Source organism: Punica granatum, chromosome 2 (genome assembly GCF_007655135.1).
Source record: "Punica granatum isolate Tunisia-2019 chromosome 2, ASM765513v2, whole genome shotgun sequence".
Classification (NCBI taxonomy): Eukaryota; Viridiplantae; Streptophyta; class Magnoliopsida; order Myrtales; family Lythraceae; genus Punica; species Punica granatum.
Window position 1 is genome coordinate 17,169,906 of NC_045128.1, and position 25,623 is coordinate 17,195,528.

Consider the following 25,623-nt stretch of genomic DNA (forward strand, 5'->3'; position numbering starts at 1 on the left):
GTTCAATGCCCATCGAGTGTAATCAAATAAAATTAATTTACGAGGAATGCCACCTCCTTAATTGCAGCCCGTTTCCATATTTTGCACTGGGTTTACTATGATTTTGGATCAAATACTGCCTTCCTAAGCTATGACTATCTTTCTTTATCCTCGACGGACCAATACGGGTGTTACCGAGAGCTTTGGGTCGAATCGACGTGGGCTCATGTGTTGGCAGACCTGATATGTCTTAGTTCCCAGCCCAAAGTTATGTTGTTGGGCCGTACTGTTCACTGATCCACTTGGCTTCCTTATTGAGCCTCTCTAAATACCGGGACCCATGATGATTGCCTTTTCCATGCGCCGGGCTCCAATTTCCAAACCTCGAAGTCCGATTCTTACCCAATTCCGAAACCAAAATTTCAGGTAACGTGGGAAATGAGAGTAAACAAATAAAATAATTATTTTAACTCCCTAAAATCAACCAAACAAACTATCAATTTGGTCCTTGAAAAATTATATTACCGTTAATTTGGTCCTTCAAAGATTTTTTCCTTCAATAAGGTCCTTCAAAAATTATATTGCCATCAATTTAGTCCTTCAAAGATTTTTGTCATCAATATGATCATTCAAATATCATATCGCTATCAATTTAATCCTCCATTAAAAAAATTGTTTTCCCTCAGTCTCTTTCACACTCTCTTTGTAACACTCAATCTGTATATGTTCATGTTGAAAATGCATATGTCTGCCTGGTTTATTTGTTATTCTTCTCAATATCAATGGGAAAGATGAAGATGAAGGAGATAGAAACTATTAGGTAGTTGACTGAATTACAACACGTATTGGAGTGAGAAATATCGTCTATTTTTTTTATTTCAGCAGATATATTTTTTTCCTATTTTTATTTTTATTTTTTTTTATAAAAACTATTTGTCAGAGTTAAGCAATACTAAAGGTATTTTTAATGGAGAATTAATTTGATGACGGATTATCTTTGAAGGACCATATTGATAGAAAATTTTTTGAATGACCAAATTAATGGTAATTGTCAGCACCCTACTTTGGCTCACCTTTCCAAACAACGATATCAGCAATGGTCCAGGTTATGACTTGAGCATGAATACAGAAAATGGCTCAGCAGAGCAAGAAATCACTATTCATCCTCAAGTCGGCAAAATCGAGCAAATGACACATGCATATGACAGGGCTCCAGGGGTCACCAAAGGGTAATAGAGTGACTAGAGAGCTCAACAACGTCCAAAACCGACATTTCCAATGTACCACATAGATGATTCTATTTTCCAATAGTTCGCTCGATCATCGGAAGATAGCCAATATTGGACTCCAAAAATCCACTCCAATGCCAAACAGATGAAAAGTGTCCCCAAAGGCATTTTGCAAATCATCTACTCTATACAGAACAACTTTCTGTATACAGACAACTTTTCAGTGGAAGTCCAAAAATGTCGGTTTCTCGGAGAAAAGTTAATTCCAAATATCAGATGCGGCCACGCCCCACAATCATATAGAGCACGTGCAGAGCTTCAGATTGTCTTTTGGAAGCCATACAAACACCCTAAATGACTTCCGAGCGACAAAACGGGCATACCCTTCTTCGGAAGAGCGTAACCGGAGACTGGTCTGATGGAATTACGGCAAACGAAGTTCACACTACATTGCCCTGAAAACTCCAGCGGACATTCGCAATTGGGTAAAACAGACAGCAAAACACTTCATGGTTTCCCGAGTAACCTCTGAGGAGCACAAAAGGCCATTTTCAGTGAAGATCCATATCCGGAGGTCCTCTTTGGGGAAACTTGACGCCGAATGCTTACAGTTACACAATGCTAGCCTTCTCAAGGCTCAATGTGGAATCGTCGGAACGAATCACACAACTCATCTAGACCCCTCAAGCAATGCTTTAAGGGTCTCAGATGCACTTTTCATATCCTTAGAGGCCCAATCTCGGCAAACAGAGATCACAGTGATCTCCGGATCGCCCAAGAAACTCAGAAAGCAATCTGAGAAATCCAGTTTCGGCCTCCTAGGACAGCTCCGGCTCCATATTTGCATTATCGGCTTAAGGGTCAAGTGCCCACGTAATTTGACAATTTATGTCAAAATGACTGACGTGGGATGCAGATACAAGATATGCTGTCAGAAGTGGGCAACCTCGCTCTAAATGCCTAAAAGGAGCAAAACCGGCTTCCGAGCCTCATACAGACATTTGGCAATTTCTCACGGAAAATGCCAATCTCGGACTCTTTAAACCCGTTTCCTCGCGTATATTGATAATTCAACATTCGGTTCGAACCACGAGCCTCGAATGCGCGATCAATCGAGACCCGAGCTTTTTCCCGGTTTCTCCTCTTCGGTCGTGGGACCCACGGGCTACCCAAGATGAGTCACCCTATGCTCTAGAAGCTTCTTCTTCCTCTTCAATGTAAGAAGCCAACTCGCCCTCTCTTAGTCAAAATATCTTGGAGAGGTTGAAGACAACACTCAATGCTCATCAATGCTCATAAATGCTCTTGGATCATCTTCATCAAGAACACTTGGTCCACATTCATCCTCATCCTCATTAGGCAAACCGAAATTTGCTAATGGGAGGATTAAGTGTGCTTACTTTTGCTTAATTGCCCATTAGCTTTGCCTATAAATGGCCCAAAAGTGATTAAGATAATCACTTCTCCTCTTGCACACTCTCTCCAAGCTTTCTCCCTCAAGAAAAGCTATCAACTCCATAGCCAAAACCAGCAAGTTTCAACACTTCAAAACCAAGAGAGAAAAACCGAAGAAAACCCGAAGAAAGCTTTGAGTTTCTTAAGTCGGAAGCCGATATTCATCATCCCGACTTAAGTCCAAAATTTCTCAAACTCCATGGATCACATGTTTTCGACCCAAGAAGTTCATTTATGAACTTAGATTTTTGGTTTGAAGTAATTTGCTTATCATTTCAGGTCATTTAGGTGATTCCGGGTGAAGGACGTGCTCTCGGGTGAACAGTACACCCGTTGCCGCACGCGCAACCGCACGCCCGCGCTCACAGCCGCGCGCCCGCGTGCCAGACGCCCGTCTGCGCGCACGCCTCGCGCCGGACGCCCCCAGCGCGCACGCCTGCGCGCTCGTACAGGCCTGCCCGCGTGCCCGACGTTCATGCACACCCGAACGTGCATCCTTTGCACCCGAGCATCCTTCCAAGCGTTCTACCGAGTCACCCGACTCCCGAACACTTCCCCGACTCTTTCCTCGTATCCCGATGCTAGGTAAATCACTCTTGACTTAGAGGAGTTAGGGCTTTTTACATTTATTGCATGTTCATGGAGTTATATGGTGCACAAAACATGTTCACTTGCAAGACTTCATTTTATGCACTTTTACATTATATCATGCATGTTTATCCTCGATTAACATGTTAGCATGTCGGGAAACGTTTTGATCGACCATCGGAAGACCTTCCCGACCCGAAATAAGCAAAAGAGCTCTTGGGTTTGCCTCAAGAAGAGGTAATCGAGACTTGGCTTGCTTTCCTCGGGTTAAGAGCGGCCTTCTTAGCCTGATCCAAGTACGATTCTCGAGTTTTCTCGTGTTTTCTTACATGCATGAAGTCGGTATTGTTTTATCGATTAATTAAATAACTTGTTTGTGCATGTTTGCATGTTCGAATGCGTTATTCAAATCATGGCAATACCGACTTTCGTTTAATCGTGTCATTTATCGTGTTTGTCGTTTGAGCATGCGAGAAATGATTCAAAACAAGACGGGAAACCTCGTGAAACCTCATTCGGGCCATGGGACCCCTCGGTTATCTCCAAGGAGAAGTGACCAAGAGCCTCTTAGACTCGTACGAGTTGCATGAGACTTCCTCTTCCCGTTTTGAGTCCGTTCTCGGCTTTCGTGTAATTTGCAATTTACATTATCGTCGCAATATCGCATGAAAATGTCTTTTCAAAACAAAGCATGCATGGATTTGGGTATCGATGACTCATTCGGGTCCATTCGGTTACGAGGGTAGTTTCGGTCATTGGACCAAATTATCCTCAATCATTATGGAATCGTCTTGGTCGTCGAGTCACGAATCGTTTTCACAATTAATGCATTCGGCACAACCCTTAAGCATTAATTCCACGAACGAGTTAATCGGGACGTTCACACGGTTAATTCATTCAATTTAAACGACTTTGCACGAATTGGACATTAATTTGTAACTCGTGTTGACGAATTACAAAACAATGTTAATGTCTTTTCCAAAACCCTCATACTTTCAAATCCATATTGTGTTGTTCCCCTTTTCTGAAAACAATTTTCAAATAAAGGGCAAAATCGTCTTTTCACAATTCAGCGACACCCTTAAGGTTAGCATGACAGAAACACTACAGTACGGGATAAGAACGGGCTACCTGTTCAGGTACAGGTTCATCTGCATAGCCTTTTCTTATCTAACTGATGAGTTTCTGTCATCCTAACATAGACTTGGGTAACTAGAACGGTTATCTCTGTCAGAAAACATGCAAAATGCTAATTAACCTTTCACTCGACCTAACCAAACACTAGATAATGGTTAGGAAGAATTCTAGATTCCAAATCTAGAGTCAAAACACGAGTTTGGCTAATTCAGTGGAAATTCAGTGTCACAATACAGAACAACTGTAAAAGCAATCCACACATATGAGATTTGACTCTCTTTGTCAAGTTCTCAAAACAAAGCCGAATGCTAAAACATTGGCACGTGCTTGTTTGTCTAGGGTAGGATGTGCATGCCAAAATACTTCGGATTAACAACTTGTTAAAACACGTACACTCGATAATAACAAACACCTTGTCTGTTATTTACCTGCTGAGTGTTATCTTTTCGCACCTGTTTGCCATGCGGGTCGAGCTTGATCCCTAGGCTGAATAATATTAGGGTTCAACGCCATAATCATCGAGCACAAGGTTCAACACCCTAATCAACACTCACATGGTCCAACGCCCTATTCAGTGAGAGCGTCCATTGAATTTCAGTTCTTCGGTCTTTTCCCTAAACTCACGATGAGTTAGAGTGGAATAATAACCGAACGCGAAACGACTGGAATTCGACCCTTTTGTAATTTGTATTTATTGTTTTCGAGAGCATTGTAAGGATTTTATTTTGTACATTTATTCTGTAAGAATTTCAGTCGGAGAGCGAACGGTCCGAGAGTCGAATTAATTGAATCGGTCTAATGCTTGCCCAGATACAAGTAAATCCAAGAACTCGCGGTTCTGGTTCACGCAGGGATTCAACCTCCATGGTTCGATGAACTGTAACGTAAGATTGTGAACCAACTCCCCGACATACGGTTTTACTTCTCTCTCGGCTTCTCAACCGACATCGTTTGGTTCACCGAATCTCCGGTGTCAAAACGTGCGAGCCGAGTGCAGCTTAATTCATGCGGTAAATCATAAAACATGCAAGCCTAGCAAACCAGAGTACCGAAAGGGCGTGCGGGATATAGGCCCGCACGTAACATGAACCCCCGAACAAGAAATTTTTCGGTTCCGCACAGATCAATGCCTTAATAACAAACTAGGTGTTCCATACCCCTAGACCCGGATAACTTATTCGCCCTCGACCTTCGGGTCGTAAAATGATAAGTGACGACTCCTTCTCTCACGCGTGTCCGTCACGCGTCCCCACGGGAAGGTGGACACTCCCAAGCCTCGCGATCCAAAAGCGCGCAATGCGGGCCCCGACGAGAGTCCACATTCGGGTCCGTACAGTAATATAATTTTCAAAGGATGATATTGATGGCAAAAAATTTTGAAGGACCAAATTAATGACAATAAGATCTTTAAAGAACTATATTGATGGTAAAAATCTTTTAAATGATTAAATTGATAACAATATGATCTTTGAATGACCATATTGATAGTTTTCTCTAAAATTAATTGAATGAGAAGATGAAATATCCATTTACTAAGCGATTTAGTAGGAATTGCCTTATCCCACCTTTATATTTCTGCTCTACTTTAATTTAATTTTGGGCATTTGCCCCGTTTTCTACCAAAAAAAAAAGGACGAGATATCGATTTATTTATTTTTTTTCATTTTTTAGTTCACTCTCTCTCACCCCATGTGACCTCTAATTGATGCAATTACGGTCAAGCCCCTCAGGTCGGCCCCCATTAATTTTAATTTAAATGTACATTATCCCCGTGTTCTGGCAGACAATCGAAAGGGACAATCGGCTCTTCTAGGCAGACAGTACGAGAGAGAATAAATCAAAGTCTATTCTAGCTCAGACAGGCTTTTTATCTCAGACTTTGCTCCACCACTACTTTCTATTTCAGCACGTGTTTTTAACGATCCAATTAAATTATTCATGATGGGAAAAAAAGAAAAAAAATTGACAGTGATTGATTTTAGCTGAGGCTTGACCATTAAACAATATCGCTTCTGTCGTTTCCCGTCCTTATAGCCCGCTATGCGTCCAGAAAAAGCGAAGAAATATTAAATGGGACCACTAAACTAATGTGTGCAAAGATTCAATTAAATTTCAGAGTAAACACAAAATAAACGAGCGTTATAAAAATATATCAGACTCTAATTGAAAAGTTATATGTTAAGCTGTATGTATTAGTCTCGCCTAATATATTCATCACCACGAAAGGGATGTAATCAGAATTTTGTATAAATTATACCAAGTTTTTCATTTGGATTTTCTTGTTTGCCCTTAGAAGATTAGCATATCATACCTGTGCCAAGTAGCCAATAATCGAACAAGGATGTGGTTCTAGCATATTATACTTGTGCCACTTATCCAAAAAAGAAAAAAAAATAATTGTGTTAATTTAGCCATTTGTCAAACGAGGATGTGGTTGCAGAATTCGTAGAATGACTTTGAAATCATGGCAACTGCACAAAGTTCAAATTCTTTACATATTATCACATATGTTTGAGGACATGATTTTAGGTTCCGATCCAACGCGGTCCGAAAGGCCTAAGGACTCGGGCGAGGTCCAATGAGGCCCAATCTGGTCATTTAAGAGACAAATCTAATCTTCCAAGTAAGGCTCACTCGCAAGGCTCACTCATGAAGGTCTATCAGTAAGAGTTATTATAATGATTTTCTATAAAGACAATATATGCTTTTTAATATATCGAAGCATGAGATACATAATATACCGAATATCTTATCATAATGGTAACACAATTTATCTCTAAAACCCTCTATATTACATGAACTTTACATGTGTTTAGGGTGGATCAACAATTCATCATTTTTCCCATATTCATAGCTCACATTGATTTGAGCATCAAAGAGGGAAATCGGGCACCACTCTCGATCTTCCCTTACGCAGGTGCTCGAGGCTAGACATGAACTGTGAATTAAGTCTCTTCATTGACGAAACGCACATGAGTCACTCGTGATTTGGGCACAAATTCCGTGATCCTAACAACGTACCACGCGGAGTGTCTTATAAATTGAAACTCTAGTGTTCTAGAAGAGACTTGTTTCGTAGACTCGAAGAGTATAGCGAGAGAATTTCTTATTATGTGCTTAAACAGTTTGTCAGACATATAACTATATATTTTTCGGTAAGTTCAGACATATAATATGTTGTGTAATGGGACTAAACCTTAACCATACAAATAGGATGGCATCTTAACAATAGTAGAGTTATAACATAGTAGAGTTATGATTTAATTTGATTTTAAATTTTTAAAAATTAAAAATTGACCCATAATTTTTTTATTTTTTTCAAATCTGCCCTACCTCCCTCTCCTTCCACTCAACTTCCTCTCTCTACTGCTCTTCGTTCCATCTCCACGAAGTCCGATCGAATCACCATCTCAACCGCTACTTTTCCCATCTGGGTAGAGGAAGGTCACGGTCTCGCTGCTACATGTTGCTGTACTATGTCCAACTTCAAGTTCTTGGTTCCATATGATTTCTCCCACCAAATAAGAAGAAAGTAGATTCGCTTCCAGTTGGATTAAATTGAAAGCTTCTCAATGTTGCTAGCCAAGAGAACGGAGCGGCAACTCCCATACGTAATCGGAAAACAAAAAAGACCCCCTTTCTGGGATTGCTCGTTCCATGCTTTCCTCAATCGAGTTGACAACAAGGATTGCTTCCCTGTATAGAGAACGAAGCTAGCTTGAATAATGATTCATTACCGCTCTCGATGAGGTTGTCCCAGTCGTTCAGGTTCTAATAAAGGAGGCAAAAGGAGACCTTAGCTCTCTCGATTTCAGGGTTTCATCAAATTGAAATCTGAGGTGAAATTTTCTTGGCTCTCTCGATTTTAGGGTTTCGTCAAATTGAAATCTAAGGTGAAATTGGTTTGATTTCTTGCTCGAGGGTTGTCAAATCGAAATCTGATACTCATCGTGGCACAAGAACTATTACCGAGAGTGATAATTTGCTTGTCGTGGTGGGATGACCACGGAAGTGAAGTCATCAATTGGAGAAGAGAGAAGAAGGGAATGAAAATGAAGGAGACGATGAACGGTGCTTCAAGAGAATGGGTGAAGGCAAAATTGAAATTTTTTTTACAAATTTGAGTCTTTTTAAAATTTTTAAAAATTTATAGTAGAATTAAGTGTAATAGAATTAAAATATAACCCTAAAATCAAACATAGTATGATATTTTTCTTAGTAAAGGGTTTTTTTTTTCTTTTTTTGAGTAATAGGAAGGGGGTTTTTTCTTGTAATATAATAAATTAGAGAAAAATGACTAACAAAGGTTTTTTTATTTTTTGGGGGGGAGCAAAAATAAAAGATGAAAAAGAAAGGGAGAGAGGAAAAAGAGAACTTCCAAAGAGCTGAAATAAAATAGCAAGTCCCTCCTCCATTAAACTTCCTGCAAGAGAAAGAAAACAAGTAGGAGCGAAGCGGAGCAGAGGAGACCCAGTTCGAAGCTGCCTTTTTGGTTTGCCCTGTCTGAGAGGAATGGACGCAAGATCAGGGGAAGTGAAGGCAAAAGCTGAGGAAGTTGAGCTTCTGAACGACGGCGGGGAGCTGAAGAAGGACAACCCCAACGCGAAGGAAGAGCAATCGGGTGCCTCTAAGGCTCCCCAGAATGATGCTGCGAAGCATGCCGCTGCTGGATCTTCCGATCTGGGTGCGTTTCAGCTCTGGGCAAACTCCCCCAGGTAGGTTTCAAGTTCTTCCCCGCTTTACTTTACTTTTATTTTGTTTTCCTTCCTTTTTCTGTCACAGACTAAGAAGAAGAATGTATCTGCGCTTAATATTTATTTTTACAGTTTAGATCTTTTGATGGGTATGCGTTATTCATAATTTCGTATGCTGTTTTGATTTGTAAAAGCTTGGAATATTTAAATATAACAAAAAAGGCTACAATTCATGATTGTTACCAGCAAATCTTGCAACTTTATTGCTGATGTCTGCATCATGAGAAGAGTCCAAATCTTGGGTCCTTCTGCGGGTTGTGCTCTGCAAGAATATGGTTGCCTAGGTTTCTGTAAGGAGAAATGAGTGGTTCTCCATGTTCTGTTTTAGTTAATGTATATGGGCTATGACTGACTTTAGGCAATTTATTACCAGTTTTTAAGGCCTAGGTAGGAGCTGATTACTCGATGCTCTAGTAAACTGATCTCAGTTATTAGTTGGGTGCGATTGAAGGTTGTTGAGATGCCATCAGGAAATGAGAGATCGATGTAGGGAGATTCATTTGCTTGCCACTTATAATGATGTTATCGGTGATTTCGTGTGTGAAAGGAGGAATAGTTTCTCTTCTTTGGGGGTGGGGGTACTGGGGATGTATTGTGTAGATCACTTAGGCTAGCTGATCAGCTGGGAAGCTCTAAATCCTTTCACACTTGCAGCTTCGTTAGTATAATACATGAGTTTCTCGGTGTTATAATTAGGTACATGTGTTTGTTAATCAGAAGAACATTGTTCAGTCAGTAGGACTACTAATAGGTACAGCAAGTCTTAGAAAGGGAGGGTTTTGTTGGAACTGACATGATAGAATGACCTGTAAAATCTTTCTGTCGCTTCAACTGGATGACCAATCAAGGTCTAATGACACATATCATTCTTGGGGAATAAAGAAGACTAATGGTCACTTGGTCATACTAAAAATGTCTGTTGCTCTGGACAGGATGACAAATTATTAAAATTGTTGCCTTGGAGTACTTTCATGTAGAGGAATTTTTGTCAGGAGGCTGTATATAAATGCTATAGAGTTGGGATGATAGCCCCTTTGACAAAATGCGTTAATCACATGTTTCTTAGTCATTTTACAGAAGTTTGTCAAAGTAAAATTGTATAAAATGATAGTCTGTGGTTTAGTGCTTAATGCAAGGAAGTTGGTTAAAGAAATTTATCATAGGAAATGGCATGATTTATTGCAGCATTCTGCTTTTCATGCTCACCGTTCTGCACTGTTCTTGCAGTTCAGAACAATCTCTTGATGTTTACAATCAAACTTTTGCTCTGGCATTGGAAAAGATGTGCTACTAATTGGAGAAATGTATACTAGAGGAAATTGTGTAGCTGGATGACTGATTAATTTCAATGTGTTTTTACGAACAAAATGAACCTTGATGTATGTCCTACCTGCTTCATCTTCTCCATTTGCTAACTTGAGAGTGCAATTATCCAGCTAATGGAAACGACTTTTCTGAATTTTCTCTTCTTTGTGATTGACACTTTCTGGTCATCACAGGCCCGGGGGATTGTCAGCAGCTGGACCAAGCGCTTTGAATTTTTCGCCGAATCAGCTGACCATTTTCTACAGTGGAAGTGTCAGTGTATTTGATGGAATTCCAGCAGACAAGGTCAACCTTTACCTAGAACTGATCTACCTTGAGGAAATCTCATCATTAAATATTATGGGGTCCACATGATCTAAGGGTTTCATTTTGTCTAATCAGAATGAGTTCGTCTAATCACTTAAAAATTACAACCAGAAATATGTCTGGTCTGCAGAAACCTTAGAATTGGAATTGAAACTGGTAGGATCCACAAGGTTGAAAGAATCACATAGTCAGTTGCTCTTGGTTCAACTGGTTTTCAGAAACTGGTGCCAGTTCTGAGTTTGAAAATTTTTTCTATTGAGTAGAGAGTAAAAGGAGTGGAAAATTTCTTGGTTGTTGGGTATGCACATTTGGTCAACGGCATTGAGGTTTAAGATGGGTGGAGACCAGATTTAAAATTTTGCACTTTCAGGAGATGGATTTAAATCTCACACTTCTGGAAGGGGTTTGAAAGAATTTTGATGGAGAATGACCCATCTAGTCCTTGAACATTGAGTTTGGGATTGATGTAGTTGTAATATCCTTTTGGCCAATTTAGTCCCTATGCTTCAATTTTTGGGTCTATATAGCACTTTAGTGCCAGGGTCGCTGTTGAGCCAAATATATTTGTGAAATAGATTAACTACTTTAGCCAATGGGACATTGCTTCAGCTTCAATGCCCCAAGACTCATAACCAGAAAATGCAACCCAAACATGTCAAACTGACTCAAATATTGCACACTGGGTTACTGGGTTATGCTAGCATTGCTGGTTTTGGAGCTGATTGGATGTCCTGTTGGCTGGAAAATTAAATTAATTTCAGAGACAAACATACCATGTCAGTGACACTTGCAGTGGATGAACTACATAACCTAAAAATTGGACTTATAAAAATGTGACAGCTGCTGAATTGGTCTAACCTCAAAGTTCAGGGACTGTTCAGGTTCTTTCTCTGAAAATCCGTCATCATTTTCTACTCTAACATATGGAAAGTTGAAAGTCTGGCAAGTGCAAGTTACTATGAAAAGCAAATTTCAGGGGATGGTATAAAGATATTTGCCAGGTGAAATGGAAATTGTATGGATGCTAACTGTGAACCTATGATCACCTCAACCCAGCATGGCTCCGGTTGGCTGATCAAGCTGGATCTGAGTTTTTCGGTTTAGAATAGATTGTTCCCTCGTTGAATTTATGAAAAATGCTTCATTTCCCTAGACTGACATACATTGCCACATTCTGGATCGTGCTTTGTGATCAGGTCCGTGAGATTATGCTTATTGCTGCTGCTGCTGCTAAACCTGGAGAGGTGAAGAGTACGGGGAACTACTTCCCACCTGCATCACCAGTCCTTACAAGGTCTCCTTCGATGCAGAGTACTTCAACTGCCTTGGCTTCACCGAATCCCCATATGTACCCAATTCCGAACAATCCTTTGTGCAAGTTGCAAGCTGGTAATAGTAGCAATACTATTATGTTGGTTTTTTCCTTTATTAGAATTCTTAAAAGTTCTTGTTGACTGATTAGTCATGTCCCATCTGTTGACTCAGATTTGCCAATTGCAAGGAGACACTCTCTCCAACGATTTTTTGAGAAGCGACGTGACAGGTACATATATACAATCCTCATGGAAACCTTCTACTAAGAGAATGTTACTAGATGAAAGGATTACCTTATATCTTTTCATTTACCAGACAAATGCACCAGTTCTACGCGCGGGCAAAAAGAAAAAGAAAAAAATGGAGAAATGATTTGGGAAAAAAAGGAAAATAAGAAGGGGAATGGTTGAGAAAAATAGGAAAGAGAGGGGAAGGTGAAGAGAAAAGTGAGTGAGTGGATTTGCAAGTTACTTGATGAAATTACTAAATTGTCCAAAATATGGTGGTTATAATTATAGCTGGAGTGAATGTATTATGGGCATTTTTGGAAATAAAAAGTGACACCAAAAGAGAAGGTTTTGGCTTTATATAATAGTATAGATAACGGTAAACTGGTGAAGTGGAAATAGCAGATTTTAACTGGATATTTTTGAATCATCTTAGTAATAGGATTATATGAAAGCCCATAGGTTGTGACGTTGTACTTGGAACTGTTGGAAATGAAAGATAGGGTCTACGATGGATCCCATCCTAGATCGGGTTCTGAATTCTCTATCCACTACCTGTTTGAGTTCTAGTTCGTAGTATACCCCCTGAAAACCAATGCCAGGAAAGGTCCAATGAAAAGCCTCCTGGAGGCTCTGTTTACCTGGGATGGTAGGTTAGGTTCAAAGTACGAAGTCTCAGTGACTCGTGAGCCGTGGCTTGCTGCCTTCAATGTACTATCTCTAAGCTACTCTCTGGTCGGAGAGATCTAACCTGATTTTGGATTTTTCTTGTTTTGGAAATATGCAGGCAATGAAAAATCTTGAGCCATTAGTTTTTCAACTGAAACTTGGAATTTAATATTTGTGCTCTCGTTGAATTCTGTGTCTCTGTCCACTATATTTTCTGCTCCCAGGTTGGTGAACAAGGCTCCTTACCCGAGCCCAACGGTGGCAGCTGAAGAAAAGGAGACCAATCTCAATACCGCGGCTTCACCCGATATCAAGAACCCACCTGTCCCGCAGGATGAGAATCAACTGAAAGCTTCAGCTCAGTTTGCTCAAGGCTAAATGTCCTGTTACTAAGTGTTAACCTGTCTCTGTCGCTGTACTACGTAACGGGCTATGTAATAGATGTATATGTCGTGCCACTCTGTAGTCACCTAGTATGTGTTCAATGGTCGTCTTGCTTTGGAGCTATATTAGTGTTCTAATCTCCATAGGGATTTAAGTGTTGCCAGAATCGGGGAGGATGTCGATTAATTTGCTACCTAAAACTAGGGCCGGCAATATTTGACACGACACGATAACACGACATGGATACGACACGAAGTTAAGCGGGTTCGGGTCGAGGTTTTTTGATATTCGGTCTAAACGGGTCAACCCGTTTAGACACGGTTAATAAACGTGTCTTAACGGGTTGAACCCGCATAACCCGATTAGACACGATTAAACCTGTTTATTTAGACGTGTTTAATCGTGTTACTTAATCGTGTAACCCGTTAACCCGTTTATCTAATTGAATTTACCAATATACCCTTCCACTAACCCTAATTTTGAAATTCCTCCCGTCGTGTTTTCATTCTTGCCTTCCCGTTCCTGACTTCCTGTTGTAACCCTAAATTCCTAACCCGTAAGCCCTTCCTCCTTTGGTTTCGCCTCCAGGCCCTCCACGGCTCCACTGTCAGTAGAAGAAATTGAAGAATCCTCCACCGCTCCACCGTCCAAGCATCCACGATCCGCTTCGCCGTTCTGTTTTTCTTGGTTTCACTCAGTTCGGGTACTTCAAGGTCATCGGGAAGGGCCTTCTGCCAAAGCAGCAGCCGATTGTGGTAAAGGCCAAGCTCGTGTCCAAGACCGCCGAGAAGAAAATCAAGGAGGCCGGTGGCGCCGTCGTGCTCACCGCTTAGGTGATTTTTGTTAGCAATTTTACCTTTCTCTGTTTACATTGATCTGTGATCTCTGGAGTTTTCGTTACTGCTGCAAATTTTGCTGCTTTGACTCAATTCCGATGGATTCAATTCCATGCCTCTCTGTGATTCATATCGTGGGTTTGGCTCTCCGTCCATCCTCAGTTTCGATATTTTCATGGTCAGCTTTGTTCCCGGTTCTTCATCTCTTCCCCTGTTCTGTCTAAATTTAATTTTTCTAGATTGCAATGTTCTTGAGACTATGCTGTCAGCCATATGTTTGTTGATTTGCCCATATGAAAATTTTCCACCAAAAATGTTGTGAGAGTTTCACTTACATGCTTGCAGAAGGATGAAAGAAATGCTCTTCTCAAAACCAACTTATCAAAATCTAATATTGCAAAGATTACAAAAAGCCGAGGTTGAAGTTGCTCGATCTGTGCAGCACAACGCATTTGAATTATGGAAATCAAGACAGGCTTGTATATAAGTTGTCTTGCCACACAAGAAGGACCAATAGAAGTTTTTGACTTTCTTCTTTTACCTAAGATAGAAGAAAAGGAAAATACATCATTATTGATCGATGATCAATGCTGTACTCCTATTCCTATGCAAGTCAATTTGCCATTTGCCTTTGACATTTCTGTCGCTTCGAGCGATGATCAATGCTGAGCTTGAATTGATTTTGTCCATACTATTGATCGCAATCTCGTACCATGATCCTGATGCAAGTTGTTTGCTTTATTTTTATTGCAACTTTCCAGTATTTCGTGTGATGCTCGATCCTCTTCACTTAGCTCCCGCAGCAGTCAGAAAATGCACAGGACATGCGTAGGATTCTGTCATGTTGTCAGATCTACGTTCACTTGTCATTTGGCTTCTGAAATCGAGCTTTTCCCCTGAATTATGATGTTTGTTACTTCATCGGTATTGTCTACTTTGAATTTTGCAGTCATTGGCTAATCTAGGTCTTCAATAAGGATTACAGTTCCATAAATGTTGGTTTTTTCCATAGATATACGATGGAACGGCCTCGGTTCATTGATCACTTTGGAAGTATTGTTTTTTTTTTCCTGGGTTCGTAGGCAGAGTATTGAAGAAATCTTCTTAGGAAGAATGTTAGTTTGGAAAATCAGATATTTTGACTACGGAAATTAAGAAGGTTAGGAGACCTGCATCGATGATGGTTGAGCTTCACAAGATTTAGTTTGTTACCTGTAAGACGCTCATTATTGTCATCAAGCATGCTTAAGAATTTCTGGAATGCCGAGTCAGATAACGCCTCAGTCTGTTTGATTCTGCTGGATTCCATGCCTTGGGCTGGTCACCATACTTTTGCAATTTAATTTGCGTGTTCTTTTTCCATTTGCATTAACCGATTTCTCATTGTCTATTTTATTTAGGGATGAGTTCAGAAAATAATTTGGAGGTGAACCTGGAATCCTCTGGGAAGGAAAATCCTTTATTCACAATAAATGAAGATGATGATGTAGTGGAGCTCATTGGAGATGAGATCAAAGACACTGCAACAGGAGCTCAGGCAGGGACATCGACGGGCAAGCGAAAAAGAAGGCTTACCTCACCTGAGTTAGAAAAGTACTTAGATGAGACAAGGAGTGATAGAAAGACGGACTTGGACATTCTTGAGTATTGGAAGCTTAACTCCCAACGATATCCGACGGTTGCAAGGATGACTCGTGATATTTTGAGTATTCCCGTATCCACGGTTGCCTCTGAGGCAGCATTCAGCTGCGGAGGTCGTGTTCTCGATCAGTATCGGAGTTCTTTGAAACCCAACCTTGTGGAAGCACTCATGTGCTCTCGAGATTGGCTTTATGGATTAACTGGTAAGTTTACTTTTCAGTTCTGATTTCTAAAGTTTTTTTGTTGATCTCTCTCTTTTTTGAATGTAGATAGTTGTGGGATTTCCATGGATCAAATTACAGAGGATGTGATGAACTTAAATATTAGTGAGGAGCCATCAACTCAAGGGTCTAATACCGTGGTTAATTAAAGGAGCCATCAATTCAGATGCCATCACTGCAAGGGCACTCTTAAGGTAACAATAAGCAGTTCTCTTCCGACCTATGCAAGAAAGAATTGTTTTTGGAGTTCGTTGAATAGGGGTAAGAATTGTTTTTGGAGTTCGTTGAGAGGGGCTTTGTCATGCCCGAGAAGGAAGAGTTTCAGTGATGCCAATGCTGTGATTTCAATCTGTAAAAGTGATTTGATTAGTGTGTAGTCTGTCAATCCCCAGTTCCTCTGCTGCTGTTCTTGATCCGGATTCCGCACAATTCGCTGCTTCCTTGCTTTTGTAACCACTTCCACTTCGATCAGTCACTGCTCACATTGTCAACTTGAAGTGTGATTTTGTCAATTGGGATATGCTGTCTCAGTGGCAGTGAGACTGTGACGTTTCCTTGACCTAGTCCGCTTGTTACCCTCCTTGATCTGGCATTTTGTCAACTTGTCTGTTCAGTTGCCAGTGGAACTCTTCGGTTCTTGATTGGCTACTGCTAGCATTGTCAGCATTTCATCTGAGTTAGCCTAATTACTCTTTATTTGAACAATGCTACCTACTTTGGAAGAATTAATGATATGATGCAATTATAAGTTATTGTGATCTATTTTAAGACTAGACTTACATATCATGATATTTGTACTTCCTAGATTATGATCCATTTCTATGAATGAAATGAGCATGGTTAACTTTTTAGAAATTTCTATTCGGAATAAACATGTCGTAATCGTGTTAATGTGTCGAATAAACGGGTCGTGTTAACGTGTCCGTGTAATCGAGTTGATCGGATAAACGGGTCGTGTTAACGTGTCCGTGTAACCGGACTAATCGAATAAACGGGTCGTGTTAACGTGTCGGGTAACCGGTTATAATTGTGTCGTGTACGAACACGTACCTATTATGACACGTTTCGATAAACAGGTTTAAACGTGTCGTGTCCGGGTTGACACGGATATAAACAGGTCGTGTTCGTGTTTCCAAAACCTGACCCGTTTAATAATCGTGTCGTGTACGGGTTATGACTTTGATGACACGAACCCGATTAGACACGACACGTATAAACACGACACGACACGAATTGCCAGGCCTACCTAAAACTCCTAATTTGTACTGCAAATTCAGTGTGAAATGCGTATTGTGTTGCTAAAAAAGCCTGCCCTGCGTTGGTGATTTCTCATCTACTGTGTGAGGTATGTTTCAGCATAGAGACTCCACTGATGATTATGGTCCGCTAACCTCACGCTTTATGAACAAATCTCCAATGTATCACAATCTTATTAATTCTTCCTCGTTTAGATCGAGTCAGGATGATCTAGGAATTCCTGAACTGACATACACTGCCACATTTTCGATAGAAGATTATTATGATGTTTTGTTTTTCGTTCTTACCCATGATAATCAACAATACCACGGACTCGTCACAGCAGACTCATCCCCCACAAACTCGGACTAAGGTCTCTTTCTTGTAAGTTTCACAAAAACAACTAAACATGGAAACAGACACCTTCAATCATAGAGACCTCAGTGAAGGCTCCGAGTTATGCCATGTAAGTAACCACCAGCCATTACTAGCAAGACCAGAGACACCGCACCGGCTGGAACGACTTTACCAGTTCTCTTATATCGCAAGCCCATCACTCCCACAAGTGCACCTGAGACTCCTGAAGGGACAGAACAAAAAAAAAAAAGATTAGACCAAGAAATCTTGAGTTTTCATCTCTTCAAGCCTTACTCTCGATCTCGAAGTGATACCCCTAACCAATATTGGCTAAGGAAAGAAAACAATGCTAATCTCTGTTTGGGCAGGAGCCTGGAATGATCCTTAACGGTCTCCAAATGCCCCAAGACAGTACATATCATATCACGAATTACATTTTTCACGTGAGATGGATAACTAAAGTTGAGCCTAGAAATAAAATTCCTGGTGACGTGCTGCAACGACAAGATAAAGGAGAGGGGGAAAAAAAAGGGGTCTTACCGAGTCACAAGAGCAGATGGAAGCTGAGTGTAAACAACATAGAGCAGTGAGGCCGATTTGCCTCCAGCCACAAGCGACTTCTGACTCCCGCTCTTCAAGTGTCCCATAACCCCTCCCACTGTAGAAGAATCACAAGCTAACAATTAGAGAGACATTGGAAGCAAAAACTTGCTCCACCTGCAAATTTTCATAGAGAACAAAAAATGTAAATCCCTATTAGATAACTCGCTGAGTTACAGTTCATTGGCATGAAAGCAAGTGATATGGTACTCCACCAAGTCAGTCATGCCACAAAGAAAAGCAACTAAGAAAAGGAAAGAGGTATGACGTTAAAGTATTACTTGAATATAATTGAGTAGTAATTAGAAGTGTTATCCCACATAACCTTTTGTTGATGACCCCATCGGCTGACATTAGGAACCAAGAGTAAAAGGCTTGGACTTATGAATGTCAATCTTGTGAAATTTAAGGGCTCATCCCATCAAGTGTAGGAAGTGCTTTACACGTGCAAGCTAGCATTGGAACTGAACAGAAGTCACCAATAAATAAACATGAATAGAAGGCTTGCAAGATCCTAATCGAGATTTGCTCTAATACTATGTCATAAAAGCTCAAGATCATATTCAGCTGGCCTAAGCCTTCAACTGTAGCTTTCTGAGTGTAGCGAGATGTGGCTACTTGCCGATTCTTGCTTGGAGGAAGCACTTCCCCAGTAGCTTGTGGTAGTGAACTTAGTTCCAAAACATATTCTTTTCCTAAATGGACCCCATGGTTGTCCAATAATTTCATTGTCTTCATTCCAAATGCTCAAGGGGAAAGCCAGAGGAAGCAGCATTACCCCAGGGTTTGACGAGGAGTCCCGCCTAAAGTGACAACTCATATTCTAGAAGACTCCGGCTGCTACTAGAGAAGAATATTGCCATAGTACAATTTCTCTTAATTAGATATTGTTTCCTATATTAGCTTGAGTCAGGAGTCTGAAGTTTTCTGTTTCAGATTATTTCCTAGTTCCATTTTAGGAAAGTAATCTAGAGGAGCATATATGTCAGTTTCCTATTCCATAGTCAATGGAGGTGCATTCCCTCTATATATAGACTATTCACCTCATTGTAAGAATTACATACCTCAGAAAAACCTATTGATGAATGATACTTTGAGTTTGCCATAATTCTTTGTTTTCAGCATATTGTTAGGGTTTAGCCGTGTTCTATTCCCCTCGAGTCTAAATTTAGATTTAGGCGCGAGAAACCGTGATCCGCGCTACGTCAGTTGGTATCAGAGAAGGAGTTGCCTAAATCTGATCATGGCGGACGAGGCGATTCACAACCACCTTAATGTCGAAGAGCAGGAGGTGGGCGCGATTCAAGCACTGGAGCAGAGGATCGAAAGGATGGAGCGGACTCTCGAGCGGAGGTTTGAGCAAAGACTGGACCAAAGGTTCGAGGAGTTACGGACCATGCTTGGTGCTCTAAACTTGCGTGCTAACCAAAATACGGTAGACGGTGGTCAAGCACATCAAGTTTTTCCTCATGAGCCACTCGTTGTTCAACGTATTCCCCGTAGGATCCAATATTATGAAGATTCAGATGAGGAGAGTGGAGTTGCATACGATCGATTTGTTCAAGGAATCAAAGAAATCGCCAGGATGTTGGAGACTTTCATTTGAAGGCCGATATTCCCGTTTTCAACGAATGCTTAAACATCAAGGAATTCTTGGATTGGCTTTTAGAAGTCGACCGGTTCTTTGAATACGCCGAGGTTCCCGAGGAGAAGCGCATGAAGCTGGTGGCATACCAATTGAAGGGAGGAGCATCTGCTTGGTGGGATCGTGTGCAAGAAAACCGAGAACGTGTAGGGAAGCAGCCCATCTAAACTTGGGAACGCATGAGACGAATGTTGAGGGCTAGATTTCTTCCTCCAGATTATGAGCAATATTTGTACATGAAGTACCAGAGGTGTGTGCAAGGGTCGAGGTCTGTTCATGATTACACGACATAATTCTTAAGGTTGGCGGAGCGTAATGCACTAAACGAATCAGAGAGCCAACAAGTTGCCCAATATATGGAAGGTTTAAAGCTAACTATTCGGGACAAGATTGGCGTGCAGATGGTAGCAACGGTGGATGATGCTCGAAGCTTAGCTCTCAAGGCTGAGATGATGACGCAAGACAGGGGAAATTCATATCGCAGGAAATTTCAATAAATCAGCTGGCAAAAAGTTGGTCACCGAGACTGGAGCTTCAAGGAACCAAAATTCTCTTGCCAAGCAATTCACGGCAAAGTGCTTCAAGTGCAACCAGCTGGGTCATCGATCAAGTGATTGTCCTCGGCGAAAGGCTATTGCTTTGGTGGAGCATGAGGAAGATGTTGAAGATGTGTTTTGCAATCTTGAGGAAGAGGAAGAGGAAGAGGAACAATACAGGGGTGATGATGATTATGAGCAGACATACATGGTTCGGAAGTTGATGCTCGCACCTAAGCAAGAAGACCAATCCCAGATAAACAAGTTATTTCGTACTAGGTGCAACATTCATTCACGCACTTTCAACTTGATTATTGACAGCGGAAGTCAAGAGAATATCATAGGAAGAGCTGTGGTTGAGAAGCTAGAGTTGCCAGTTGAGAAGCACCCAAATCCTTATTCGATTGGCTGGATAAATCAGTGGGTGATATCCGAGTGACCGAATGATGCAAGGTTCCTTTCTCCATTGACAAATATTGAGATGAGGTGTACTGCGACGTTATGGATATGGAAGCTTGCCACCTATTGTTTGGGAGGCCTTGGCAGTATGACACTGATGCAAAACACCATGGCAAAGAGAATGTGTATCAGCTCGTAAAGGAAGGGGTACGCTACACCCTAGTACCCTTATCAGAAAAACCTAAGCCCAAAACTGTCCCGAAAGTGGAGGGTATAGCATTTTTTATAGAGACTCATTCGGAGCGGGAGATTGAAGTTGATTTTAAAGAGTCAAAGGAATTGCATGTGCTGATTGTGAAGGATTTACCATCACAGAAGCAAATCGTGGAGGTGCCAGAGGAAGTGAAGCCTTTACTTGCAGAATTTGAAGAGATCATCCCTGAGGAGTTGACAGATGGGTTGCCTCCGATGAGAGATATTCAGAACCAAATCGACTTGATGCCCGGAGTAAGCTTACCTAATATGCCCCATTATCGCATGAGTCCACACGAGAGTGCAATACTCCAGGAGAAAGTAGAGGAACTGCTAAGAAAAGATCATATTCGGGAGAGTTTGAGTCCATGTGCCGTGCCTGCATTATTGACTCCGAAGAAAGATGGGAGTTGGCGTATGTGTGTCGATAGCAGGGCCATTAACAAGATTACGATGGGATACAAGTTTCCCATTCCAAGGCTTGATGATATGTTGGATCAATTACACGGGGCGGTGGTGTTTTCCAAGATTGACCTTCGGAGTGGATACCACCAGATTCGAATTCGTCCAGAAGATGAGTGGAAGACTGCATTTAAAACTAGAGATGGGCTTTATGAGTGGTTGGTAATGCCATTCGGGTTGTCGAATGCCCCCAGTACGTTTATGCGTTTGATGAATCAGGTACTCAAACCTTTTTTTGGCCGGTTTGTAGTTGTCTACTTCGATGATATTTTGATATATAGCAGATCGACCGATGACCACCTCATGCATCTATGTGAGGTATTGACTGTGCTGCGGAAGAATAAGTTGATTATCAATCTTAAGAAGTGCAATTTTATGACGTCGCGCTTTCTGTTCCTTGGGTATATAGTAAGCTCAGAAGGCATTCGAGTTGATGATGAGAAGGTCAGTGCAATTAGAGATTGGCCTACTCTAAAAACAGTTGGAGAAATAAGAAGTTTCCATGGCCTAGCTACATTCTATAGACGGTTTATATGTGACTTCGGCACGATCATGGCCCCAATCACTGAATGCTTGAAGAAGGGGAGGTTTAATTGGGGAGAAGAAGCAGAAGTTAGTTTCGCATTGATCAAAGAGAAGTTATGCTCAGCTCCAGTTCTAGCCTTACCATGTTTTGAGAAACTATTTGAGGTGGAATGCGATGCGAGTGGTGTTGGCATTGGAGCTGTTCTATCACAAGAGAAACGGCCAGTCGCATATTTTAGTGAAAAGCTTAGCGATGCCTGTCGGAGCTGGTCAACCTATGACAAGGAATTCTATGTTGTTTTCCACGTGTTGAAGCATTGGGAGCATTATCTTATAGGCAAGGAGTTCATTTTGTACTATGATCACCAAGCACTGAAGTATTTGAATAGTCCGAAGCGGATCAGCAGTAACATGCATGCTCGGTGGACTACGTTACTTCAAAAGTTCCCTTTTAAACTAGTACACAAATCGGGTGTGCAAAACAGGTTGTCGATGCATTAAGTAGGCGTGCAGCACTACTAACAATGTTGAGAAGCGAGCTTATCGGGTTCGAAAAATTGAAGGAGCAGTACGCGGATGATGAGGATTTTGCCGAAGCTTGGTCCAAGGTGCAAAATCGCCAAGCAGCTGGAGAGTTTCACAACCATGAGGGATTTCTGATGAGAGGTAACCAGCTTTGCATTCCTCGTTCATCCATCCGAGAGAAACTGATTAGGGATTTACATGGCGGAGGACTAGCTGCACATCTTGGACGTGACAAGACCGTAGCTGCTGTTTCGGAGAGGTTTTATTGGCCTAAATTGCGTCGTGATGTGGAGAAGTTCGTGCGGAGGTGTCATACGTGTCAGACTTCTAAAGGACATAAGCAAAACACCGGTCTCTATTTACCGTTGCCGGTTCCTGAGGATATATGGGAGGATTTGTCAATGGATTTCATATTGGGGTTGCCTCGTACTCAACGGGGTATGGATTCCAGCTTTGTTATTGTGGATAGATTCTCGAAGATGGCACACTTCATACCGTGCCGAAAAAATACAAATGCTTCCAGTGTGGCTCGATTGTTTTTCAAAGAGGTGGTTCGTTTGCACGGTGTTCCTAAGTCCGTCGTTTCAGATCGAGACACCAGGTTCCTTAGCCATTTTTGGCTTACCTTATGGAAAATGTTCGATGCTTCATTAAAGTTCAGTAGCGCAGCTCATCCACAGATAGATGGTCAAAAGAAATCGATGAATAGGATCTTGGCAAATATGGTTCGTAGCATTTGTGGAGAAAAACCGAAGCAATGGGATTTCGCTCTTGCTCAAGCCGAATTTGCCTACAATAGTGCAGTTCATAGTACTACTGGGAGGTCTCCATTCTCCATAGTTTATCAAAAGGTTCCAAGGCATGCTATCGATTTGATCAAGCCACCAAAAACCTACAAAGGCAATGTTGCAGCTGAAAGCATGGCAAAGGAGGTGCAATCAATGCAGCAACAAGTTCATCAAAGGCTGGAAGCTACGAATGCGAAGTATAAGAAGGCCTCCGACAAGCATCGCAAGGAGCGACTCTTTTCAAAAGGGGATATGGTGATGGTGTTTCTTTGGAAAGAAAGATTTCCAGTTGGAAGTTATAACAAGCTGAAGCCGAAGAAGTATGGCCCATACAAGGTGTTGAAAAAGATAAATGACAATGCGTATGTCATAGATCTTCCCGAGTCCATGGGTATTTCACGCACATTCAATGTGGCTGACATTTACGCCTATTATGATTCGAAGGAGCCATTATATCCTGAGTTCAGCTCAAGCTTGAGGCCGAGCTTTCCACAAGAGGAAAGACTGACAAGGAGTCCCGCCTAAAGTGACAGTCCATATTCTAGAAGACTCTGGCTGCTACTAGAGAAGAATATTGCCATAGTACAATTTCTCTTAATTAGATATTGTTTCCTATATTAGCTTGAGTTAGGAGTCTGAAGTTTCATGTTTCAGATTATTTCCTAGTTCCATTTTAGGAAAGTAATCTAGAGGAGTATAGATGTCGGTTTCCTATTCTATAATCAATGGAGGTGTATTCCCTCTATATATAGGCTATTCACCTCATTGTAAGAATTACATACCTCAGAAAAACCTATTGATGAATGATACTTTGAGTTTGTCATAACTCTTTGTTTTCAGCATATTGTTAGCGTTTAGCCGTGTTCTATTCCTTTCGAGTCTAAATTCAGATTTATGCGCGAGAAACTGTGATCCGCGCTGCGTCAGTAGCGGAATAGAATTTTTCCGCAGCTTCCATAGCTGTAGCTTGTAGCTCCTCAAACATAAAAGTGGAAAACAAAACAAAATTCTACCTCAACACGAGGGTCAAAAGCCCCCAAACATGCTCGAAAGTTATATGGAAGTGAAATAAAAACGGACTAGACATGGTTCAGCAACACGCACCCCACCAATTTCTCAGGAATTGGTTTCGGGACCAGTGCGCTTCAAAGCACACACGGTTTAACCTTTATGTTGCATGAAATCCCCCTATATGATATGCGTTGCGAAGTGCAAACCACGAAGTGTCTTGGGTTGTATGAGCTATAAACCCTCCAACAGCTACTAAATCAGCAAAGTCAGATGACGACCAATACACCAACCATTCACTTTCAGTGCACACGCATCTGCTCTTCACGCAATCGACCTCTTTAGCAACAGTAACTAGAAATATCCTCGACATCTTGGACACAAACAACAAAGTACATCCTTTAATCAATCCATTTGAGAACCATAACAATTCACTCCAATTGAAATTTCCCGATTTCTCGTGATGGCATTTGGTACCGGGAGATATAAGCCCAAAACTGCATAAGGCAATCGAAAGCTCAATGCTAACGCACTGACACCACTAACCAAGCCAAATAAGGAGTCTCACTATGCCCAGCAGCGGCAAAGCCACCCCCAAACCAAAGGGAAAGGAATTTATACAACCAGAACAAGCATGAGATGAGAGAAGAGATCATGAGAGAAGTAGACAGAGGCCATCAACCTCCAACCAGTGTAGCGTAACCCAGAGTTAATTTCTGCGACGTTGGCATCTCCATCTTCACCGTCCCCGTCCTGTCGGTCTCGCGACTATCCTTGCACTCCGGTCACCCGTCACAGCCTCTGCCGCCGCAGTCTTCGCCGGGGGCTTCCGCCTCTGCGCTAGCTTAGTGAACCTTCACTAGTGGGGGGTCTGGTGTGGAGATGCTTGCCAACATTGACCTCTTGGCTGTCCCCGTAAGTATGTATTTTCCCTGTGTCCGTCCCGTTTATTTTTTGCTTAACCTATCCCTTCTAATTAAGTTTTTAAGTTATAAACCAGAAGGGATTTCTCAAGGATTTGGCCTAATAGTTATAGGAGTTCATGTATCTATTCTATTTCGGCTATAAAATCCCTTTGGACCATCGGAACGCGATTATCCACTTCGTGCGCTATTTGGGGCTCATGGAGCCCTGATGATTAATCCACGAAGCCCGAATAACCTGGATTAGCTAAAAAAGAAATTTAACTTGTAAAATAATCTACTTTTCAATTTTTCTTTTCAA

At 41.4% G+C, this 25,623-nt stretch overlaps 3 protein-coding genes across 3 annotated transcripts; 2 read left to right on the top strand and 1 right to left on the bottom strand.

The window, feature by feature from the left end:
• Positions 1–8,731: 8,731 nt before the first annotated feature.
• On the top strand, positions 8,732–13,568 carry LOC116196244 (protein TIFY 3B-like). Its single transcript, XM_031525874.1, has 5 exons — positions 8,732–9,103; positions 10,642–10,753; positions 11,971–12,163; positions 12,260–12,317; positions 13,209–13,568. Exons 1-5 carry the CDS (start codon positions 8,901–8,903, stop codon positions 13,360–13,362), a joined length of 720 nt encoding a protein of 239 aa, XP_031381734.1. The 5' UTR covers positions 8,732–8,900; the 3' UTR covers positions 13,363–13,568.
• A 1,931-nt stretch (positions 13,569–15,499) lies between these two features.
• Positions 15,500–16,808, top strand: LOC116197488. Its single transcript, XM_031527644.1, has 2 exons — positions 15,500–16,048; positions 16,115–16,808. The coding sequence occupies exons 1-2, from the start codon at positions 15,607–15,609 to the stop codon at positions 16,213–16,215; spliced, it is 543 nt and encodes a 180-aa protein (XP_031383504.1). The 5' UTR covers positions 15,500–15,606; the 3' UTR covers positions 16,216–16,808.
• A 934-nt stretch (positions 16,809–17,742) lies between these two features.
• Positions 17,743–25,136, bottom strand: LOC116193732 (protein FATTY ACID EXPORT 7-like). The gene is made up of 4 exons (XM_031522476.1): positions 25,082–25,136; positions 18,208–18,317; positions 17,954–17,975; positions 17,743–17,882 (listed from the first exon to the last, which is right to left on the bottom strand). Exons 1-4 carry the CDS (start codon positions 25,134–25,136, stop codon positions 17,743–17,745), a joined length of 327 nt encoding a protein of 108 aa, XP_031378336.1.
• Positions 25,137–25,623: the final 487 nt, after the last annotated feature.